The 19,722-nt window shown below is 56.4% G+C and overlaps 1 protein-coding gene across 3 annotated transcripts; it reads left to right on the plus strand.

Annotated features, from left to right (window-relative positions):
* The first annotated feature begins 6,435 nt into the window (after positions 1-6,435).
* On the plus strand, positions 6,436-19,007 carry LOC115634885 (WAP four-disulfide core domain protein 3-like). 3 transcript variants are annotated; one of them, XM_030532867.1, is made up of 7 exons: positions 6,436-6,615; positions 12,075-12,215; positions 13,833-13,973; positions 14,339-14,482; positions 14,609-14,797; positions 17,506-17,646; positions 18,842-19,007. In XM_030532867.1, exons 1-7 carry the CDS (start codon positions 6,534-6,536, stop codon positions 18,880-18,882), a joined length of 879 nt encoding a protein of 292 aa, XP_030388727.1. In that variant the 5' UTR covers positions 6,436-6,533; the 3' UTR covers positions 18,883-19,007. The 3 variants fall into 3 exon arrangements, with proteins under 3 accessions (XP_030388727.1, XP_030388728.1, XP_030388729.1); XM_030532868.1 differs by having other exon boundaries at positions 6,439-6,615; positions 14,627-14,797; XM_030532869.1 differs by lacking the exon at positions 17,506-17,646 and having other exon boundaries at positions 6,440-6,615.
* The last annotated feature ends 715 nt before the right edge of the window (positions 19,008-19,722 follow it).

The raw sequence follows: 19,722 nt of genomic DNA on the forward strand, positions 1-19,722 counted from the left end.
CTGGCCTCCCTGTGATTTCCTGGCTTGGGCCTCACTGTCCCTGCATGTCCACCCAGGACAACCCCCTGCAGCTGGAGCCTGTGCCCCAGGCTAATGTCTCTGGTGAAACGGGTTTTCTGGGGGGGGTGGCAGGCACTGGACAGTGTCACTAGAGTGTGAGCTGCCCCATAGTCCCTGGCTCCAGAGAGCAGCTGTTGGTGTCCTAGAGACACCAGATCCCGAGGATCGCAGTCCCCCACCCCACAGGACCTTCGCTACAAGAGGATCGTGTTCCCTCTTTAACCCCACCTCTTGTAGTATCTCCTCAGCGCAGGGAGCTGCAGACAGTGCCCGGGGGCTGCATAAACACGGCTTTGCCCTGCAGTGGCACCCTGGCTCTGCCACCCTGAGAACACCCCCCCCCCCCGCAGAAGCTGGGGCCTTATGACTGTCCCTTTGGGCAGGAGAGGGGCCTGCTGCCGGAGGCCGGGGGTGTGAGCCGATTGACCCTGCTCCCTTCCCACACTCTTGCTTGCTTTCCCATCCCCACTGGAGCGACCAGACCCCGGCCCGTGGGACCCGCCTCTGAATCCCAGGGGGAAAGACTTTCTCTGGGGTTCCTGCTCTGGACTCCAGCCACACCCCACAGGTGTTGAGATCTGAGATGGGAGCCAGGCAGAGATCTGTGGGTCTGGTCTGAGCTTGGGGGGTGAGTCAGACACATTCCTATCTGGCTCCCCCAGCACAGAAGGAATGAAGTGGCCACACTTCACAAACAGCAAAGTGATGGACAGCGGGAGCAGAGACCTCCAGGCTGCCATGGAAGGGCACAAGAATGTGTAAGCAGGGTCTGAAGGAGTTCTCCCCTGACAGCTAGCTGGGAGGGGGAGAGACTTCAGGAGCAAACTGTATTTACATGGGCACACCTACTCTGCCATGATATCCAGCAGATAGAGCCCTGTTGCTCAAAGTGATCAGCTTTGACTGGTGCTGGGTTACAGATCACTGAATGCAGGGGTAGGTAGTGTAAGGGTCCCCTGTGTCTGGTTTAACCTGTTTCTCCCCACTGTTCAAAGACAGAGCTAAATAGGCTCCATTAGGAGCCTTTGTTATTGTAAGTGTTTAAATGAGAGCTGAAATCACTGCGGGTGGGACAATGTTTCTGATATTACCAGTCCTACTGAACTCCTCTGTAGGCTGGCACCCAGGACCATGGCCCTCCTGCCAGGGCTCAGAGGGGTCATGTTCGTCTGGGTCGCAGCTGGGGTGGGGGCTCAAGGGGCAGGACACAGGAGAGATGGCTCAGACAGCTGCCATGAGTGCTGGGCATTTCCTCTCTAACCCCAGGAGAGAGCCCACAAGCCCAGGTTGCCTTTGGCTCAGGGATCCTGGTGTCCAGAAAGCCAAAGCAGCAGCCACCTTCCAGCGTTATTTATTACAAGCTGGGTGTGCAGATGCTCTTTAGCATGATGCAGCTTGGGGTGCGTGATGATGTCACTAAGATACATTCAGGATTCCCCAGTGACCCAGCAGCCACCCCAGCCGGGGACTCTCCTGAGAGTTACGGGGCTGGTGTCACTCCATGTCCATCTGATCAGCAGTGAAAGGCAAGGGGATTGTCAATACTACGGACAAGGTCCTGCAGTGCATCCTCAGGCAAACTCCCGCTCCAGCCTCCAGGCCGTTCCCTGGCTTAGGACCTGAGGGTTTCAGAAATGCCCCAACCCTTGAATCAAGGCATGTCCCCTGTTTTTCAACAGTGGGGTGCCTGCCCACGGTGGCAATGTGCCTGGGAGAGCCAGGGTGTCCCCACTGTAGAGAGGCAGAGGAGGACACGTACACACAGGCTGCAGGGGCTCCTGGCAGGCTTGTGTTCAAACTGCCCCAGCATGTTAAAGGAGAGTTGGGGGGTGCCCTGGCTCAGATGGAGTAGCCTCTCTGGGCGGTGATAAATCACCCGGGGGGGGGGGGGGGAGCTTGCAGGAGGCAGTCCTGCCCCACTGCCCTGTCTCACAAAAGAGGCTTTTATAAAAAGGAGAAAACCCAGTGGTAATTTGGGGAAATGCTGCAACCAGTAAGTCAAACACCCGCATGCAGCATCTTGGTGTCAGCAGGCTGCTGGCCCACCCACTGAAACTCAGGGTGGGAGGTTTGGTTCCCCTCTCCCAGTACCAAAAGGGGGAGGGCCAATGGGAAATCAGGACTCTGAGGCTGACAGTCCCCAGGGCCAATGGGGAGAGACCAACGCTCCAAGTCTGGCTGATTGACAGGGCAGCCAGGCCAATGAGGGAGTGAGGAGCGTGGAGTCCCATGTAAGGTGAAGCTGCTGGGCCAGAGGGGCAGAGCTAAGGGGAGAGCAGGAGCCCAGCTGGTCTGGAGGCAGGATGTGAGTGGGGCTGCGGCCGGGGCCGGGACTGGGTGCATGAGTGACTTGGGAGTCCAGGGGCCCTGGGCACAGGGTGGGAGCCCCAAGACTTCCCCATGCCCCTCCTCCAGTCACATCCCAGAGACGGGTCAGCAGCACAGAGCCGTGCAACTCTCAGCATTAGACAACAGCTGAGGATATCCGCGGGGTGGGGCAGGGCTGGGCGGGGGGAACAGAGATGGACAGGGCAGGATCTAGAGCACGGAGCACACACATGGATAGCCCAGGCCTTTGGAGGGGGCTTATCCCTGTCCCCCGAAGGAGTGTCAGAGACCTGGTGGGAGAGTGAGAAAGATGTAGCGACCCCTCCCTTAGCCCCCAACCCGCAGGGGCAGAGTGCGAGGGGCAGGGTTAGGTTCTGGAGCCAGGGTCGCCCGGGGGGCGGCAAGTGGGGCAATTTGCCCCAGACTCCGCAGGGGCCCCCAGGAGAATGGCCGCGGCTCCCTCCCCCGCCCCACCTGACCCCATATCTGCCCCTGTCCTGGAGCCTCAGCCCATCCAGGAGCGTCCCTCGAGAGCTGCAGCGTGGCTCCCGCGTGGCCCCTGAGCGAACCCCACTCAGAGCCACGTGTCGGGGCGGGGCTGCGAGCTCCACGCCGAGCGGAGGGAGCTGAGCTGAGCTCAGCCTGGAGCTCCCAGCCCCGTCCCCTGACCACGTGGCTGTGAGCGGGGAGGGGCTCAGGGGCCCCGCCGGAGCCACGCTGCAGCTGTTGAGGGACGCTCCTGGAGGGGCTGAGGCTCCGGGTGAGGGGGGAGCCAGAGCCGGGGTAAGGAGTCGGGGGCGGGGATTGGCTAGGAGGCAGGGAATCCTGGGGACAGTCAGGGCACACGGAGGGGGGAGAGGTTGGGGGGGCCAGTCAGGGGATGAGGGACACCCCAAGCTGCATCATTCCGGGGCTCAGGATAGGGGTTGGGGCAGTCAGGGAGCAGGGGTGGGGTCCCGGGATGGTGGTTGGGGGGGGTCTCTCGGGGACAATGAGGGGACAAGAAACAGGATGGGTCAGGGATTCTGAGGGGGGGGCAGGCAGTCAGGGGGCAGGGAACGGGGGGGGTTGGATCGTGGGTGTTCCGGGGGTCTGTCAGGACTCAGCGGGGGGGTGGATAGGGGTCGGGGCAGTCAGGGGACAGGGAGCAGGGGTGGGGTCCTGGGGTGGGGTCTCTGGGGGATGGTGAGGAGACAAGGAGCAGGATGGGTCTGGGATTCTGAGGGGGGTGGGCAGTCAGGGGGCTGGAAGTGGGTGGGGGTCGGATAGGGGCCAGGGCCAGGCTGTTTGGAAGGCACAGCCTTCCCTACCCTGAAGCTCAGTCAGCAGTTTAAGGCTTGCAGAAGAGCCAAGCTGTTAGCTTTTCCATTAGGGCTCCCATCCCTTTCACTTCTCAAATGCCAAATTATAGTCTACAGTTAATTTCAGTGCCATAGGGAGATTCATGTCAGGGGAGGGTAGCTTCATTTAAAATTAGCCACTGGGGGAGGGATCACATGGGAAGAGCAATATCCTTCCCATCCCTACCAAGGGAGACCCCTCCCCTGCATTCCCTGAGGCTCCAGAGGGGTTAATTCAGTGGTTCTCAAACTTTTATACTGGTGACCCCTTTCACATAGCAAACCTCTGAGTGCCACCCCCTCCCCTTATAAACTGAAAACATTCTTTTTATATATTTAACACTATTATAAATGCTGGAGGCAAAGCAGGGTTTGAAGCGGAGGCTGACAGCTTGCGGCCCCCCGTAATAACCTCGTGACCCCCTGAGGGGTCCTGACCCCCGGTTTGAGACCCCCTGGGTTAATTTAATTTTAGCACCGTGTCCATTCACATGCATGTGCTATTTTGAGCATTTTGGTTTTCACAACACAGGCTCGTCCCAGATTCTCCAACAAGCTCTAACGCTCAGTTCGTGGAGTATGTACTGTGACAGACCCAGGCCAGTGGGTGCAGGAGTCTGGTCGAGGGCAAATATACTGGTCCCTGGGTGAGCAGTTTTCTGTTCGCTGAGTGACCAGAGCAGGGGCTGCACTAGAGTAATCAGGAACCTGCTAGAACCAATTAAGGCAGACAGGCTGATTAGAACACCTGCAGCCAATCAAGGCAGGCTAATCAGGGCACTTGGGTTTAAAAAGGAGCTCTCTCTAGTCAGATGAGGAGGAGCCAGAGGAGGAGAAGTGCGTGTGAGGAGCTGGGAGCAAGAGGCACAAAGAGCTGAGACTGAGAGGTCGTGCTGCTGGAGGACTAAGGAGTACAAGCGTTATCAGACACCAGGAGGAAGGTCCTGGGGTGAGGATAAAGAAGGTGTTTGGAGGAGGCCATGGGGAAGTAGCCCAGGGAGTTGTAGCTGTCATGCAGCTGTTTCAGGAGGCACTATAGACAGCTGCAATCCACAGGGCCCTGGGCTGGAACCCAGAGTAGAGAGCGGGCCCAGGTTCCCTCCAAACCTCCCAAATCCTGAACAGACACAGGAGGAGTTGACCCAGATTGTGAGGAAGATCACTGAGGTGAGCAAATCTGCCAGTAAGTGCAGGACTCTCCAAGGTAGAGGAGGAACTTTGTCACAGTACGTAAGCTATACTAAAGACAAACCCACAGTAACCGTCTCCAGTTTGTGAGGGGCCCCATGGAGCCAGTCTCTAGGAAACAGATAAATGCATGGTGGTTAAGTCCATTAATGGCTATTAGCCAGGATGGGTAAGGAATGATGTCCCTAGCCTCTGTTTGTCAGAGGGTGGAGATGGATGGCAGGAGAGAGATCACTTGATCAATACCTGTTAGGTTTACTCCCTCTGGGGCACTTGGCATTGGCCATTGTCGATAGACAGGATACTGGGCTGGATGGACCTTTGGTTTGACTCAGTATGGCTGTTCTTATGTTCTAAGCTAAATGAACCCAAACTTTATGGTAACAGATATGAGTCAAGGAAGCCAGCAGAGTATCAGAAACCTGGAAAAATCTCTGACTGAATGGGCGTTTGGTCACAAGCTCAGGTGGTTCAAAAGTTTTGGATCTTTTTAAGAAGAATTTTTTTTTGTTTCTTTAAACAATCGAACACAGCAAGCAGCAAATATTTGGCCACACACTTCTGAAACCCCAAACCGTATTCAGGTTTTGACAGACTAATTTCAGCTTTTCAATTAAAAAAACTACAACAAATTTTGAAGGAAAGCAGACATTGTCCGTGATTTTTTCTGCTTTTTAAAAACCCCTAGTTTTCAATCCAGAAAAAGTTTTGACAGAAAATATTTGTCCAACCCTTTTAATGAGCTTTAGTGCCTTTTAGCACTAGCTGATGCTGAGAACCAGTGATACCTTGTAAAGAAGTTTTCTCAAAACTGGGTTTGTGCCGCAGTGCAGAAAGTTTATTTTTCCCAGAGCCGCCTGGGGGAGAACAAATGGGGTAATTTGCACCGGGCCCTGGACGGTCCCCCACGAGAATATAGTATTTTATAGTGTTGCAACTTTTTATGGAAGAGGCCCCTGAAATTGCTTTGCCCCAGGCCCCCTGAATCCTCTGGGCGGCCCTGTCTGGAGCTGTCCCTGCGGCCAGCTCTGGGGAGGGGAGGGTGCATGAGTCCTGCTTTCTGGGCCATGGGGAGCTGCCAGACCGGTGTGCCCAGCTTTAGGAATTACAGTGTGGCAGGCCTGGGCCCAGCAGCTCCTCATGGGAAGCAGCAGAAGGAAGAGGAAGGGCTGGAGGCGAATGAAGACGCGTTTGTGTTTGGAGAATGACAGATCTGGCTCTGGGGAACTAGTTCTTTGCCATGAGCTGAGAGCGTCCTGTCCCGCTCAGCTCCTGGGGCCGGCGCTGGGTGGGCTTCACGAGAGGTTCGCTCCAGGGAGGCCCAGTGATCAGTGGCCTCTGGGCTCAGCTGTTTGTCCCGGTGCCCCAAGTCGGGCGTGGAGCCTCCTGGAAACATGAAGTCACCTCTGCAGCCTGTTATTACATTTCCACCTTCCTCACCCAGGGACGTTTCCCAACTCTTGCAGGGCCCTGCTGCTTCCCTGTTCCCTTTGGGAGGGGCAGACATTGGGGGTGCTCTCTTGTGCAATGTCCCCGCCAGTGACGGCAGTGCCGGGCTGGCATGATGGTATATAAGCTTGTGCAGCTCAGCGCTGGACATCCTGGCCCATCAGCACCATGAAATCAGGCCTCCTCCTCTTCCTGGGGCTCCTCGCCCTCTGGGCTGACCTGCTGCCTGCCTCTGGGCAGCTCCGTCAAGGTAAGGGCTCCCTGCCCCTGGCTCCCAACCCAGCCCGGCAGCCAGTGCTTCCCTCCTGCCTGCCCCTGCCCTGAGCCTGCCCTCAGCCCCGTTCGCTCTCAGCGGCTCCTACCCCGTATCCCCCACATAACACAGCCCCTTGCAGCGTCCTTGGCCCTGCCGCCAGCCCCAGTGTCTCTTGCCCCCTGGGCGTGGGGCTGTCCCCGGGCGTCCCCCATTTCACCCCAGTGAGGCTTCTTTCCTCTGTCCCCGGCCTTTCGCTCTTCCCCTCCCGCTCCGGGACTCTGAGCCCCCCTGGCTCTCCCCAGTCCTCTGGCTGCTCCTGGAGCCATTCTACCCTCTAGGCTCTCCCTGGTGAGCCCCCCATGCCCATGGCTCTGACACCCCCCCTTGGACCCATCTCCCTCTGGGCTGGGTCGCAGCCTGGCTATGGGATGTGCCCTTGGGTGTCTCCCTGCCATGCTTAGCTCAGTGTGAGCTCTCTTCCCTCCCATCCTACCGGGTCTTTCTCTAATTCACCTGTAGGCTGGCTCCCCGGCGATAGGACCCCCATCCCCGCCAGGTCCAAAGGCAGGCGCTTTCCTGCACTCAGGCAGCCCTAGTTCAGCCACCTGCAGAACATGCTGCCCCTGCAGCGGGGAGCCTCAAATGGTGCCAGTGGTCACAGGAAAGGGGGAGATATTTCCTTGGGAGCGGGGAGGCTGCTGGGGGCTGCGAGTGAGCTCGGGCAGGAGGGGAGCCCAGCCTGAGACAGTGGCCAGGCCCCCTCTCCCCGCATACATACTGGTTGGCACTGACTGGCACTGCCAGGTTGATACCAAGGGGCCCTGGAGGGCTGCTTCTCGCCAGTGACCTGTGGCAGGACCTGGGGAGCGGCTCCAGGGGCTGCAGACCAGTGAACTGTAGCTGGAGTCTGGACAGACCCCGCAGGGGGTGAGCTGAACTCCTGCCAGGACCCGTGAGATCGCCCAGGAGCAGGGGCTCCCACAGGGGAGCGAAGGGCAAGACACTCACCAAGCCTATGGCTGAGACGAGGCTGGGGGTCGGTCGACTGCTCATCTCTCCCGGCTGCCCAGACAGCAGCCTGGGCCCTGGCAATTGCTGTCCTGCCCGCTGTGCTGCAGGGACTACCCCGGCCCCAGCTGGGAGATTGGCTGTTCTGTCGGTCCCTGTGCTGCCACAGCCTCCCCTCCCTGCCCCACCAAAATGATCCCCCCAGGATTTTTCTCCTCTGCTGCTCAGCCCCTGCCCCCATGCCATTTGGACAGCTCTGCTCTGGTTCCTCGTTCAGTTTTAATCCAGCCTTTCCCTCATCCCCTCCTCTGCCCGCGCCTCTCCCTGAAACCTGCCTTGGGCTCCTTTGCCATCTCCTATACCCCAAGCAGCCTCTTGGCCCCATGCACCCAGCACCTTCCCTCCCCACTGCCAAAACTCCATAAACACTCCCTCCCTGCACGCAGCTTCCCCGGGGCCTCTTTGCCCTGGAGCCCTCAGGCTGTCTGGTGCTTGTCTTGTTTGTTGCCAGCTGAGCCATGCTGACTCATTATCAAGGCTCCAAGAGCATGTTTGTTTGTCATTCGATGGATTCACCCGATAGTGGGAGAAACCGATGGGGAGGGACGCTGGGGTGGTTGTGAACTGTCTCCTTTAAATGGCCCTGGTCGTTTTTCTTCTCGTGTGACTGGCTCCCTAAGTCACATCATGTTGTTTCTGCCCCTGAGCTAATGCTTGAAGCGTTTGGAAGCAGGGAATGAGGACTGTCAAGTCTTGCCCAGTCTGGGGTGGAGCATCAGACGCACCATCACTGGTGCTGAAGCGTGTGAAATGTATGAGAATCACTAACATTTTCCTGATGCCCAGCAGCTGCCACAACGCTTCAAGGACAAATACTAGTGAACACGTGTTGGTGAAGTCACTTTTCACTCGTTGCTCGGCTCCAGCTTGTCCTGTGCAGCACAGCGCTCTGCTGTCAACACGTGTACCTGGTGGTGCGGAAATGGCTCAGGGCAGGCGCCAGCCGTTGTTTGGTGCAGCTCAGTCATTGCCCAGAGCTGCATATGCCCGTGGCAGGGTGTGAGTAACACAGACTGATACTAAGCCTATGTCTACACCATGGCCTCTCCGCCCTTTTGGGCGCCTGTAGCCCTTTCAGGGGGCTGATCTCTCTTGCATTCCCCAAGTTTCCCCTCACTTAAAAACGCCTCGCTTGCAAAACCAGACATAGAAATACAAATGGGTCACAGCCACTGGCACTGAACAATGGCTGAGTTTCTCACTGGGACCAGACAGTTACAAAGTAAGTCAACTGGACTGTGAATCTTGTGCTTACATTTCAGTGTATGGCGATAGAGCTGCACAAACAGGTCATTGTCGCTCTGAAATTTTAGTTTGTTCTGACTTCGCTAGTGCTGTGTATGGAGCCTGTTGTAAACCTAGGCAAATCTCTCGCTGAGGTGATGTACCCCTGGAAGAGCTCTGCGTACCCCAGGGGTTCACGGACTCCTGGTTGAGACCCACGAGTCTACACCACCACTTATCCAGTAGAGCTGACATCGTTCAGGGGTGTGACTAAGCCGCCCCCGAGCGAGATAAGTTACACTGACCTAAGCAATGCTGTGGACAGCCGATGGGGAGCTTCTCCCACTGACATAGCTACTGCCGCTCGTTAGGGTGGGAGAGCAACTCCCGTCAGCCTAAAAGGGCTTCACCAGAGACTCTACAGTGTGCAGCTCTATTGCGACAGCTGTGAGCTCTCTCGTGTAGCCAGAGCCTAAGTCCCGGAGCTGCCTCCCCGCCCTGCTGCCGGCAGGAAGCTCTCCCAGCTCTCTCTGTACCTGTGACATGTCAAAGCCCGAGAGCCAGACCTCTGGGCCGGTTCTGCCTTTGCAGAACAAAGGCAGAAGGAGGGGATGGCACCTCTGGGTGCCCTTGGTGCCAACCCCCCATCACTGAGCTGTTGGGCGGGATGCGGGGCTTGACCTGTGTTATACGATGCTGTGTCATAAGCCAGGGTCTTTGCACACCCACGGGAACATATACCGAATAGAAACTGCTGCCCAGTGGCGATTCCAGTGGAATTGCCCCAGCCGATCTGTGGAATCAGGGCCGTCCTTAGGCATAGGCAACATAGGCAGCTGCGTAGGGCACCTGAAAATTTGGGGCACCACTGGGTCTTAGTGTCCACCCTCTTGTTTTCCTATCCCTGTTCTGACCCTTCCTGCAGGCTCCCACAGATGGCTGCTCTAGCCTGGTGAGTCTTCCTTGGGAGGGAATCCAGTAGTTAAGAGTGAAAAAACCTCCAGCCTGCCAGACCTATTAGCACAACATTGAAACTGTTAAAGAGACATTCAAGAGGTAATAAAGCCATTTAACAGGCATTTGCCAATCCCAAGGTATATACTGACAGGTTTCAGAGTGGTAGTCCTGTTAGTCTGTATCAGCAAAAACAAGGACGAGTCCTTGTGTCACCTCAAAGACTAACAAATTATTTGGGCATAAGCTTTTGTGGACTAGAACCCATTTCATCAGATGTCCACGAAAGCTTATGCCCAAATAAGTTTTTATACTGTCAGTTTCTGACTTTACTGACAAAAACAGTTGTGCATTAATGTAATATTTACACAGAACATGTCAGTCTACAGGACCTTAGTTTAAAATTTGCTTTAAAAATATTTAATTAGTGAGCTGGTGAAGATTATAAAATCACATTTCTAAAAAATGCTTGCATAGAGTTTTAGATGCACAATCATCTTTAGCCTTAAATGTGTGGATCTTCACACATAGTTTTTTAAATAAATCCTTCAAAAGACCTTCCTTATCTAAAATACACATTTTAATTACTATAGTTAAAAAAAAAAGTGCTTCCAAGTCTTCCTGTCCTTTCTGTCCATCCCTTCACCACCTCTCCCTCCACTCCCCACTGAAGAGAGCCCTTAAAGGGACAACAGTCCTTCCCTTCCAGATAGCTGGACAAAGAGTTCCCTTTCTTTACTTCTGACTATCCGACAAACTAGTTTTAAAAGAACCCTCCAGTAAAATCAGTACCTTAGTAAGACAAAATCCTTGTTATACCTAAAATCTTTGGAAACATATTTTTTTAAAGTTGGTGAAATTTCATAACCATGTCTCTTGTTATGGAGATCACACAAAGTAAATTACTGTTCCCTTTTTCTAAAAGCAATGAACATTGTTATGAACACACTAAACCTCTCTGATTAATTTAAAAGAATGTCTTTGTTTCAGTGAGTTAAATATGTAGTAATCTGGAATGCTGGTTTAAGATTTGAGTACATTTAAAATATAAATTCAACTTAGAAATACTGATGAAGAAAATGTAAAACAGAGAAGAGCTGCATCATATATTCCATTATATGTAATGTTGTATTCAGTAGGACAGCTGACTCACCCTTACTATGAAGTTTTTGCAAATAAATCTCTGACAAACTTTAAGGCATATCAAAAAACCTGTGACTGACATTTTTTATTCCCAAATTTTAGTGCTTTTAATTAGGTACTTTCTTCATGTCCATTCTGCATGAGGGAGAGTGCATGGAAGTCTCTGCGGGGAACTGTGACTCTCCGCCACCATGAGGCAGGCTGGGCATCTCATTATCCTTTGCTGTCAAGTCCCTCCTCCCCCTCCCCCACCAGGCTGTGAGCTTGGGCTGCCATCCGGCACAGGGGCACCAGTTTAATAATACTGCCTAGGGCCCCATAAATCCTAAGGACGGCCCTGTGTGGAATTACAACAGACCCTGCTGGGGAGTGGGGTAGAGAGCACAGCAAAGAGGATTCACCCTGGAGAGGAGCCTTCTCTCTGTTTAGGTTCCCTTGTCTTGTTTGCTCTGACTTTACACTCGTTTCTGTCATGTAAGGGCCCTGCTGTGGTGGGGGCTTGCCGTGTGCCCCCCCAGGTGGGCCTGGCACAGGCTGGGGTTCATTGTTAATTCCTGGGCCCATCTCAAAGCATGCCATTGGATCCTCCCACCAGCCCCCTCCCTGAGGCCTGTGTCTCCAGTGACACACAGTTGGAAACAGGCCCTGAAACTGGAAGTTTTGCAGGGCTCTTTGGGGAGTGGAGGAGGTCACCCCTGGGGGCTGAGCAGTTCAATTCCTTCATCTCTGGGGGAGGGGGTACAGGGAAGGAGAGTCCATTGTCTAGACATGACCCCCTTGCCTCAGGCTGCTTCACTTTCCCTGGCCTGGCCGGTGTGTCTGCCCCAGGGCCGGCCCCAGGCACCAGCTCAGCAAGCAGGGGCTTGGGGCGGCCAAGGGGAAGGGGCGGCACGTCGGCTGCAGTTCGGGGGGAAGGACCTGCCGCCGAAGTGCCGCCGAAGAAGAAAGTGGCGCAGTGGAGCTGCCACCAATCGCGATCGTGGCTTTTTTCTTTTCGACGCTTGGGGCCAGCCCTGCTCTGCCCCATGCTCTGTAACCCTGGTTCTCTTCCCATTTGTTTCCAGTGAAAACAGGCAAGTGCCCCGCTCCCATCAATGCGGGGGCTGCGAACTGCAATAACTTCTGCTCCACGGACGCTGACTGCCCCGGATCTGAGCGCTGCTGCAGTAACGGCTGCGGGAGGGAGTGCAGACTCCCCACAGGAGGTGAGGGGTTCTCCTTCTCCACCCAGTGCTGGGTTTACAATGGCGCCGGTGGCACCGTGGAGCCAGGCCCATGCTCTGCTTGCACGGTACCCTGAGATCCCACCAGCCAAGGGCTCCTCTCTGCCCCCACCTGCCAGTTTCTCTCTGTCTCCTTGCCAGACCCCAATGCATCTCTGGCTCTGGGCAGTCTCTGCTTCCCACCACCTGTGGGGCTCCCTGGAGCTGAGTGCCTGGGACTGATGCAGAAGCCTGGCCAGTCTCAGCCAAGTGTGTGTATGGGGGAGACAGTGTGGGGGGCTTGGCTGGGCCCCTCCAGGCAGGTGGGTCCTGAGGGAGCCTGGCTGATTGCGCCACTTTCGAGGGGCTGGAGCAATTTCCTGCCCTGGGACCAGCCCTGGCTGTGCTGCTGGCTCAGCCCGGCAGACACAGTCACCTCCCAGCAGGGCCTGTGAGTGCAGTCAGGAGGCAGGGCATGGGGGAGAGGGTATCTGGGAGACCTGGGGGGGTACTGGGCTTGAGGTGGGGGAGATGTGTGTGTTGGGGCACTAGTGTGAGTTCTGTGTGGGGTGCTGGGCAGTTGTGGTGGGGCTGTCGGCAGAGGTGGTGGTGTGCAGGGCGCTGTGCATTTATGGCAGGGTCTGGGGAGGTGCTGGGCATAGTGGATCTAGGGGGGGCCCTCTGGTCATAGGGAATGGGGGGGGAGTGTTCCAGTGTTGGGTGAGGGAGGATGTGTGGCATGACATAGGCCCGCCCCCCAGGGGAAGGGGCATGCTGGCAGCACAAGGCCAGGTGCGCCACTGTGCATCTGGCCAGTTTGTAAACATGCCCTGCACTGGGCTGGGCAGAGCGGGGCTGCTCCTGCCACACCGTGCCCCATTGCCCCTGGCTGGGCCCTTGCTCTGGGGACCAACACTGCCCCCCGTCCCGGTGCCATGTCCCATTGCCCCCTGGGGCCCACAAAAAATAAATCTATCCCTGTCTCCACCCCAGCCCCACATTGCTGCTGGGAGCCTAGAGCCAAGGGCTGGGGATCCCGTGGCCACACCCACCCTTTGGGCTCCTTATTTTAATGTAACAAGGTGGCCACAGCCCCCTGAGAAAGTCTGGACATCTGCAGCCATGATAGCCCCATGAATCCTGCTTCCAGGGCCCAACCCCACCCCAACGGGCATGGGCCTGGCCCCCATCCAGCCGACAGCTGGTCAGAACTCAGGCCGAGCTGGGCCTCCCTTGTGTGCGGGAGTGACACGGAGTACGAGGTTCCTGATGCGGGGGTGGAATCTCGGGGTGTCCTGATTACAACAGTCGCGCTCAGGTGTTACGGGGATAAATTGACCATGTCTGCTGCTTCCTGCCTAGTCCAGGGGCAGCTGCCCATTTCCACCCTGAGTTTGACCCGAACCTCTCAGATCCCTCCCAGTCCTGCATTTCCAGGCTTCCCCGGAGCCCTACAGGCAGAGACATTAGCTAGCACTGAACAGGGCTGTGTGTGCAAAGCCAGTGATCTGGGTGGGTGGGGGATCAGCCTGCTCAGGGTTGCAGGAGCACAGGCTGCAGTTTCCATTGTCACTAGTCCAGACAATGCTGAGCCTGCTCTCTCGCTGTTCTGTTCCCCAGTAAACCCAGGGTACTGCCCGAAGATCGACCCCGACATAATGACAATCTGCATTGTGGAATGCAGCAATGACAGGGAATGTGGAGCTGTCAGCAAGTGCTGCAGCCTGGGATGCCGTGTGCAGTGCGCACGGGCAGTGCCAGGTAACGCCGCACCTGGGAGTGGGGGTGTCAAAGGGAGGGGTACTTGGTCCTGCCTATTAGATGAGCCCCCAGGATATTCTGTGTAATTCGAATTGCTACGCATCTGGGGCTGGGTCTGAGAATGGGCCAGGGAGGAAGGGGGTCTAAGTGACAGAGCTGGGACAGGCAGGGGACTGAGTGGAGAGGGTGTAGGGCCCATGGGCCTGTGGCTGAGCATGGGATGGGAGGGTCTGGGCGGAAGCAGCAAAGACCGGTCCTGGAGAGGCGGTCCGATGTTGGGCCTGGCTCAGGTCCGTGGTGCAGGCCTGTGGGTTTGGAGTTTGTTCCCCGCAGAGACATGAGCTGTTCTTGTTTCCCTTTTCCAGCCAAAGCCGGCACCTGCCCCAAGAGGAGAGTGCTGCGGACGTTCGCTCCATGTGAGAATAAGTGCAGAGATGACAGGGACTGTCCCAACAGGAAGAAATGCTGCTTTACTGGCTGTGGCCTTGGCTGTCTGGCCCCTGTAACAGGTACTAGCAGCAAAGAGAGGGGCATGAGAAGCCCTCAGGCCCACAGCACTTGCCAGGCATCCTGTGGGCCAGACACATCCCCACTTCCCCTCCAGTCTGGGTTCACTAGCCTGAGCTCTCTTGCAGATCTTTGCCTCTCTCCAGGTGACATTTGCCGACTCCCGCCAAAGACAGGCCCTTGTGAAGCACTGATCCCTCGCTTCTTCTACAACCCGGCCTCCAGGACGTGCGAAAGCTTCATCTACGGCGGCTGCCAGGGCAACGGGAACAACTTTAGAACACTCCCGGAGTGCCAGCGGGCCTGCAGGAAACGCGGTAAGGGGACCAAGCACGTGAACCTGCTCACCTGGGCTGGGCAGCTCAGCGAGCTGGGACAGCCTGAGAATTAACACAACTGCCGGCGGGACTGGTCCCCAGGAGTCCAGGGTGGGAAACGGGACTAAATAAAAATAGCTTGCTCGTTCTGGGGGCTGGATTCTAGTCCTGCTGCTTCAGGAGGGCAGGGCAGGGGAGACCATCACGAAAATCAGTTAAAAAAATATTCAGCATGTGAATCTGTGCTATAAGTATTCATAAACAAACAGCCCTGGCTGTACCGTGAGGGAGCCCTGCATGAAATGGCCGTGAGCAGTCATATGCACGTGTGGATTGAGAGTTTGCATACACAGTCTGTAACTGTTAGCAAACGGGGTTTGCAGTTGCACATATGTTTTGTCTGCCTAACCTTAAGAAACGGGTTTTCATGAGGTTCGGATATACACACGGCTCTCCTGCCCTTGTGACCAGGTCCCCTTTAGCCCCATCTCCCACCCCAGCTGGAGACTGGGTCCCAGTTAGATTTGAACGTGGAGGCTGAGAGCCTTCGGAGAGTTCTCCCTTTTCTCCGAACCGTCTCTCCAGACTCTGTAGCTAAAGAGACCTGCAGGCTCCCTGTGCAGCCCGGCCCACGTTCAGCCTGCAGTCACAGCTACTATGACTCAATCGCCAAGACGTATGACGAGTTCCTTTATGGTGGCTGCCAGGGCAGTGGGAACAATTGAGCACTGGAGCCAAATGTCTCCGGCCCTGTGGAGGAGCCAGGAGGCTGTGTCTACACTACCACTTTTGCCAGTATAATGTATGTTATTCAGAAGTGTGAAGAAACACACCCCTGAGCCACATGAGTTTCACTGACAGAAACGGCTGTGAGTTCTCTACCTTGGTATCACCAACCAGTTATTAAGTGTGAACTCCTCAGGCACCATAACAGCCTAACCAGGGGTGTCCCAGACAGGCCCCTTGGGTACGCCGGTCTGTCTCGCCCCCCCAGGTGAGTGCACCTTTGTGATACCTGGTTCCTTATCAGAGCAATATTCAGCTGACTCCCAGCCCCAAAGGGCCAGTCACTTACCTAGGTCAATCGCACCTCAGATCTCACACCAGAGAGAAGGCTTCTAGCCAGTCCTATAATAACTATCTAAAGATTTATTAACTGGGAAAAGGAAACCAGAGAGTTATTTACAAGGTTAGTGCAGGTAAACATAGAAACACAAATGAGTCACTATCTCAACTTTCACAAGGAAATAGAGGCTTCTATCATGAGTAAGAGTTATATGCCCTTCAGGACTAACCCTGCCTGAGCAGCTTTGAATCTCTTGCTTATGTCTAGAAACTTGCCCACCCCAGAGTCCAAGCAGCCTAATGAGCATCAGTTCCTTCTGTTTGGGGGTTCTATCCCCATCCATCCTTGTGATCTCAGCTGCAAATTCAGTGATGGGAGGAATCCACTAGCACGACTCATCCTCACTGGGGCAGGGAAGGCAAAACAACAAACATCGTTTGTCCTCTTTAATGCCCCACAATAGTCCGTCTGATGTCAATGGCCCGTTCCCGTTGGCAGGACATAACAGCTTCTGCAGGAGATCAGCCATTCACACTAATTCATGGCTTTCTCCCCTCTGGCAAGTTACACAGTCACATGGACTCACCATATGACTGCTCAAATATTACCCTACACTATGGGACACAAACACTGTAAGTGAGATGAATGCAGGTGGCAACACACCAGCATTCAATAAACACTAAACAGATTCCTATCATCCCACCCCCTCTGTTAACACTACTAACACACAGGTGAGCCAGACTGATTCCAGCTCTGTGTCTGTCACTGTTCCATTGAGACTCGGGGACTCGGGATTGCCAGTGTCACCCCACCCTGGCTTTGTTAGGGTCGGGGGGAAGGAGGGGTATAAAGCTCTGACCTGAGCAGGTGGTTGCCACATTGCTCAGCTGCTATCCTGTTGCTACATTTCACGTTGGGACAGGAACTGACTGGCCCCTTCCTGAGGACGTTGGGCGTTCATCTGCTGAAGCAACTGCTTCCCTTCTCCTGTTGTTAAACGGAATAAACGGCTACCCAGGAGGTGCCTCTTTGCAGGGATGAGAGCGTAGCTGTGACGAGCCCTTGGCCCTCCCGCTCGCCACTCTGCACACGTTGGAAACGCTGTTAGTGTTATGGCCCCCAAAGGTGCTGGGCGCGGCACAGACAGGATCTCCCATCAGCCCAGCATGTGAGACACGAGCTCTGTGCAGGATTCACAGAGAACTACAGAGATGTTTGCTCCTGCGGGGGGTCCTGCCCCTCGGCCCCTCCCTTTGCAGCCCTTAGTGCTGTGTTTATCCAGCCTCCCTCACTGGAACCCCTGGGACAGAATTCCTCCCCTAGCCCCTAGAGCTGGGTGGGGCTCGGCCCTGGAGAGCGTGGCTGAAGCTGGAAGTGGAGGCTTCTCTGCTGGAAGGCCGCCCCTCCCTGCGCTGAGCTCTTGGTGAGACGGGGACTGGACGGGGACCCCTGGCTCAAGGGCAGGAGCCAGGGGTGCCTTGAGCGCAGGCCTGGGGGCAGTTTTCCATCTGATATCTAATCTCTCACTGCTGTCTCCAGGGCTGGTGCATTTCTCTGAGGACCCCGCTCAGCCCCTCATGGAGCTGTTGGGCTTTGTTATCAGCCAGGTGTCTCACTGCCATGGGACCGTTCTGTCTTCCAGAGAAACCCGGGTTCTGCCGCATGTTCCCCCCAGACACCATGGGGATCTGTGCTCTGCTCTGCTTCAGCGATGCCGACTGCCCTGAAGCAGAAAAGTGCTGCAGTGTTGGGTGTGGCTGGACTTGCCAAACCCCCACAGCAGGCGAGGTTCAGCGTAGTGCGGGGGCTCTGCAGAGCGAGTCTTGCCTCCCGCTGCACGGGGCCGTTCTGATCACCAGGCACAAGGGCTCCCTGCTCCAATCTCTGAGCGCTGGGAGGAATCGGGTCACGCAGGCAGGGCCAGGGCCCCAGCATCACAGAAGGGGTGACCACCTGTCCTGATTTGGGCATAAATGTCCTAAAATGTACATTTCACGTCTCATTCCTGGGGAATGACTCCAGGACAGCCTGCCTGACACGCAGGGTGGTGCCAGCCTCTTCCTGGCTGGGGGAGCTGAGGTGGGCCTTAGCTCCCCTTCACTATGAGACCCCACCCCCTGGCCAGGCCAAAAGTCGAAGCCAGGCCATGGTAAGGGGAGCCCAGGCTGCTGGGGGGAGTCCCAGGCTCTCAGGCTGCCCTGGTCACCCTACTCCAGGGGGCAGAAAAACCATCCGGGAGCTGCTGTCAGGCACCTCGGCCCCCGCCCAGGACAGGTGGAGGGTCTGGGTCTCCCCGCAGCAGCCCAGGCTCCCTGGGCAGCTCTTCCCCTGGCTTGGCTCCGGCTTCTGGCCTGGCCAGAGTGCGGGACCTGGGGGAAGAGGCAGTTCAGGGGACGTGGTCACAGAGGGTCTGGGGTCCCTGCCTGTGTTTTGTTTTTACATTTTGAAAAGGTCACTGTAGTCACAGACCTGCTCCGAGTGACCCAGCTCCCCCCAGGCCTGGAGTCTGCGTGGAAGCTGGGACTGCAGATTGCCCTCTCCCCCCACAGTGCTCCCAGCTCTCTCGGGATGAGGCGAAGGGCTGTGGGAGGCTGGCATGGAGATGGGGAGACACTGCTCAGGGATGATACCGGCCAGCTGGGTCTCCTGCCTCCTCCCTGGGGCTGCTGTGTGCCATGGAGTTTGCCCAGTGGTGGCTCCCAAGGTCACCCAGCCCCGTGCACTCAGCCCTGCTGCAAGGAGGGCGACTGCCCTGGAAGGGCCGGGTGCAGCCGCATCAGCTGTGTCCCCAACTCCCCCCAGGCAGAACCGCTCTGCCTGCACCTGACACCGAGGGCCCCCCTGTGTGCCGGGATCTCTGTGCCCAGCCCTGCGCATGAGGCAGTCCAGGATTGCAGGTCCTTGCTCCTGTCACCTCCCTCCCTGCCCCCAGCCTCAGGATCAGCCCCTGGCCTGACTGACTGCCCCTTCTTCCACAGGGCCGACCAGAGAGAGAGACTGGGAAGAACCGAGAGCCTGACAGCAGGGCCTGTGGGGGTATGGGACAGGATCCTCCAATCCGGTCCCCATCTGACATCCACCCCCAGTTGCCCATGGGCCTGATCGCGCCCCGCACATGGCTTGTGTATTAAAGAGCTCAGCTCAGCTGGCCTCCCTGTGATTTCCTGGCTTGGGCCTCACTGACCCTGCATGTCCGCCTGGGAAACCTCCCCTGCAGCTGCCATCTCTCCCATCGCTCTGGGCACTGACGTACAGGGTCCTGGCTTGCCCCCACTCCTGGTTCTCAGCCAGTGACCCAGACCATGCTCCCAGTACTCGAGCTGCTGGCGATGGTGACGTATCCTGACTCACCAGCGCGGCCATTGCCTGGACATAGCCTCAGAGAACAGGCTGCATGTTTGTAGGGCCAGGCAGCGAGCGGGGTCGTGGGACTGCCTCTGATCTCAGGTGCACATCCCTTTTGCAGTGGTGTGCAGCGCTGACTGGAGCCCGGGACAGACAATCTGGTGAGAGGCCCTGTGGCCTCCCAGTTCCTAGGTTATTTCCTTCCTTCTGTATTTTGTGACTCAGGGAAGCTGCAGGGAGACAGGCTCTTTCTTTGTGACATGCTCATCTGCTTCTGCTGCCCAGCCTTTGTCACTTCACAGCCCTGGTCTGCACTGTCTCAGCGGCCAGCTGGGCTGTTAGCTGGACCCAGAAACAGCCTCAGTCAGGGGAGCGAGGGGACGGGGGCTGGGGAGCAGAACTATTTCAGAATCAGATGTTTGTGAAGTTCCTCCTTAGGCCCCAGCAGGAATTTAAATGCCTTGTGCCCAGCCCCACCCAGTGACCTCATTCCGGCTCCCCAAGCGTCTCCTCA

The sequence above is a fragment of the Gopherus evgoodei genome, chromosome 14 (assembly GCF_007399415.2).
Source record: "Gopherus evgoodei ecotype Sinaloan lineage chromosome 14, rGopEvg1_v1.p, whole genome shotgun sequence".
Taxonomy (NCBI): domain Eukaryota; kingdom Metazoa; phylum Chordata; order Testudines; family Testudinidae; genus Gopherus; species Gopherus evgoodei.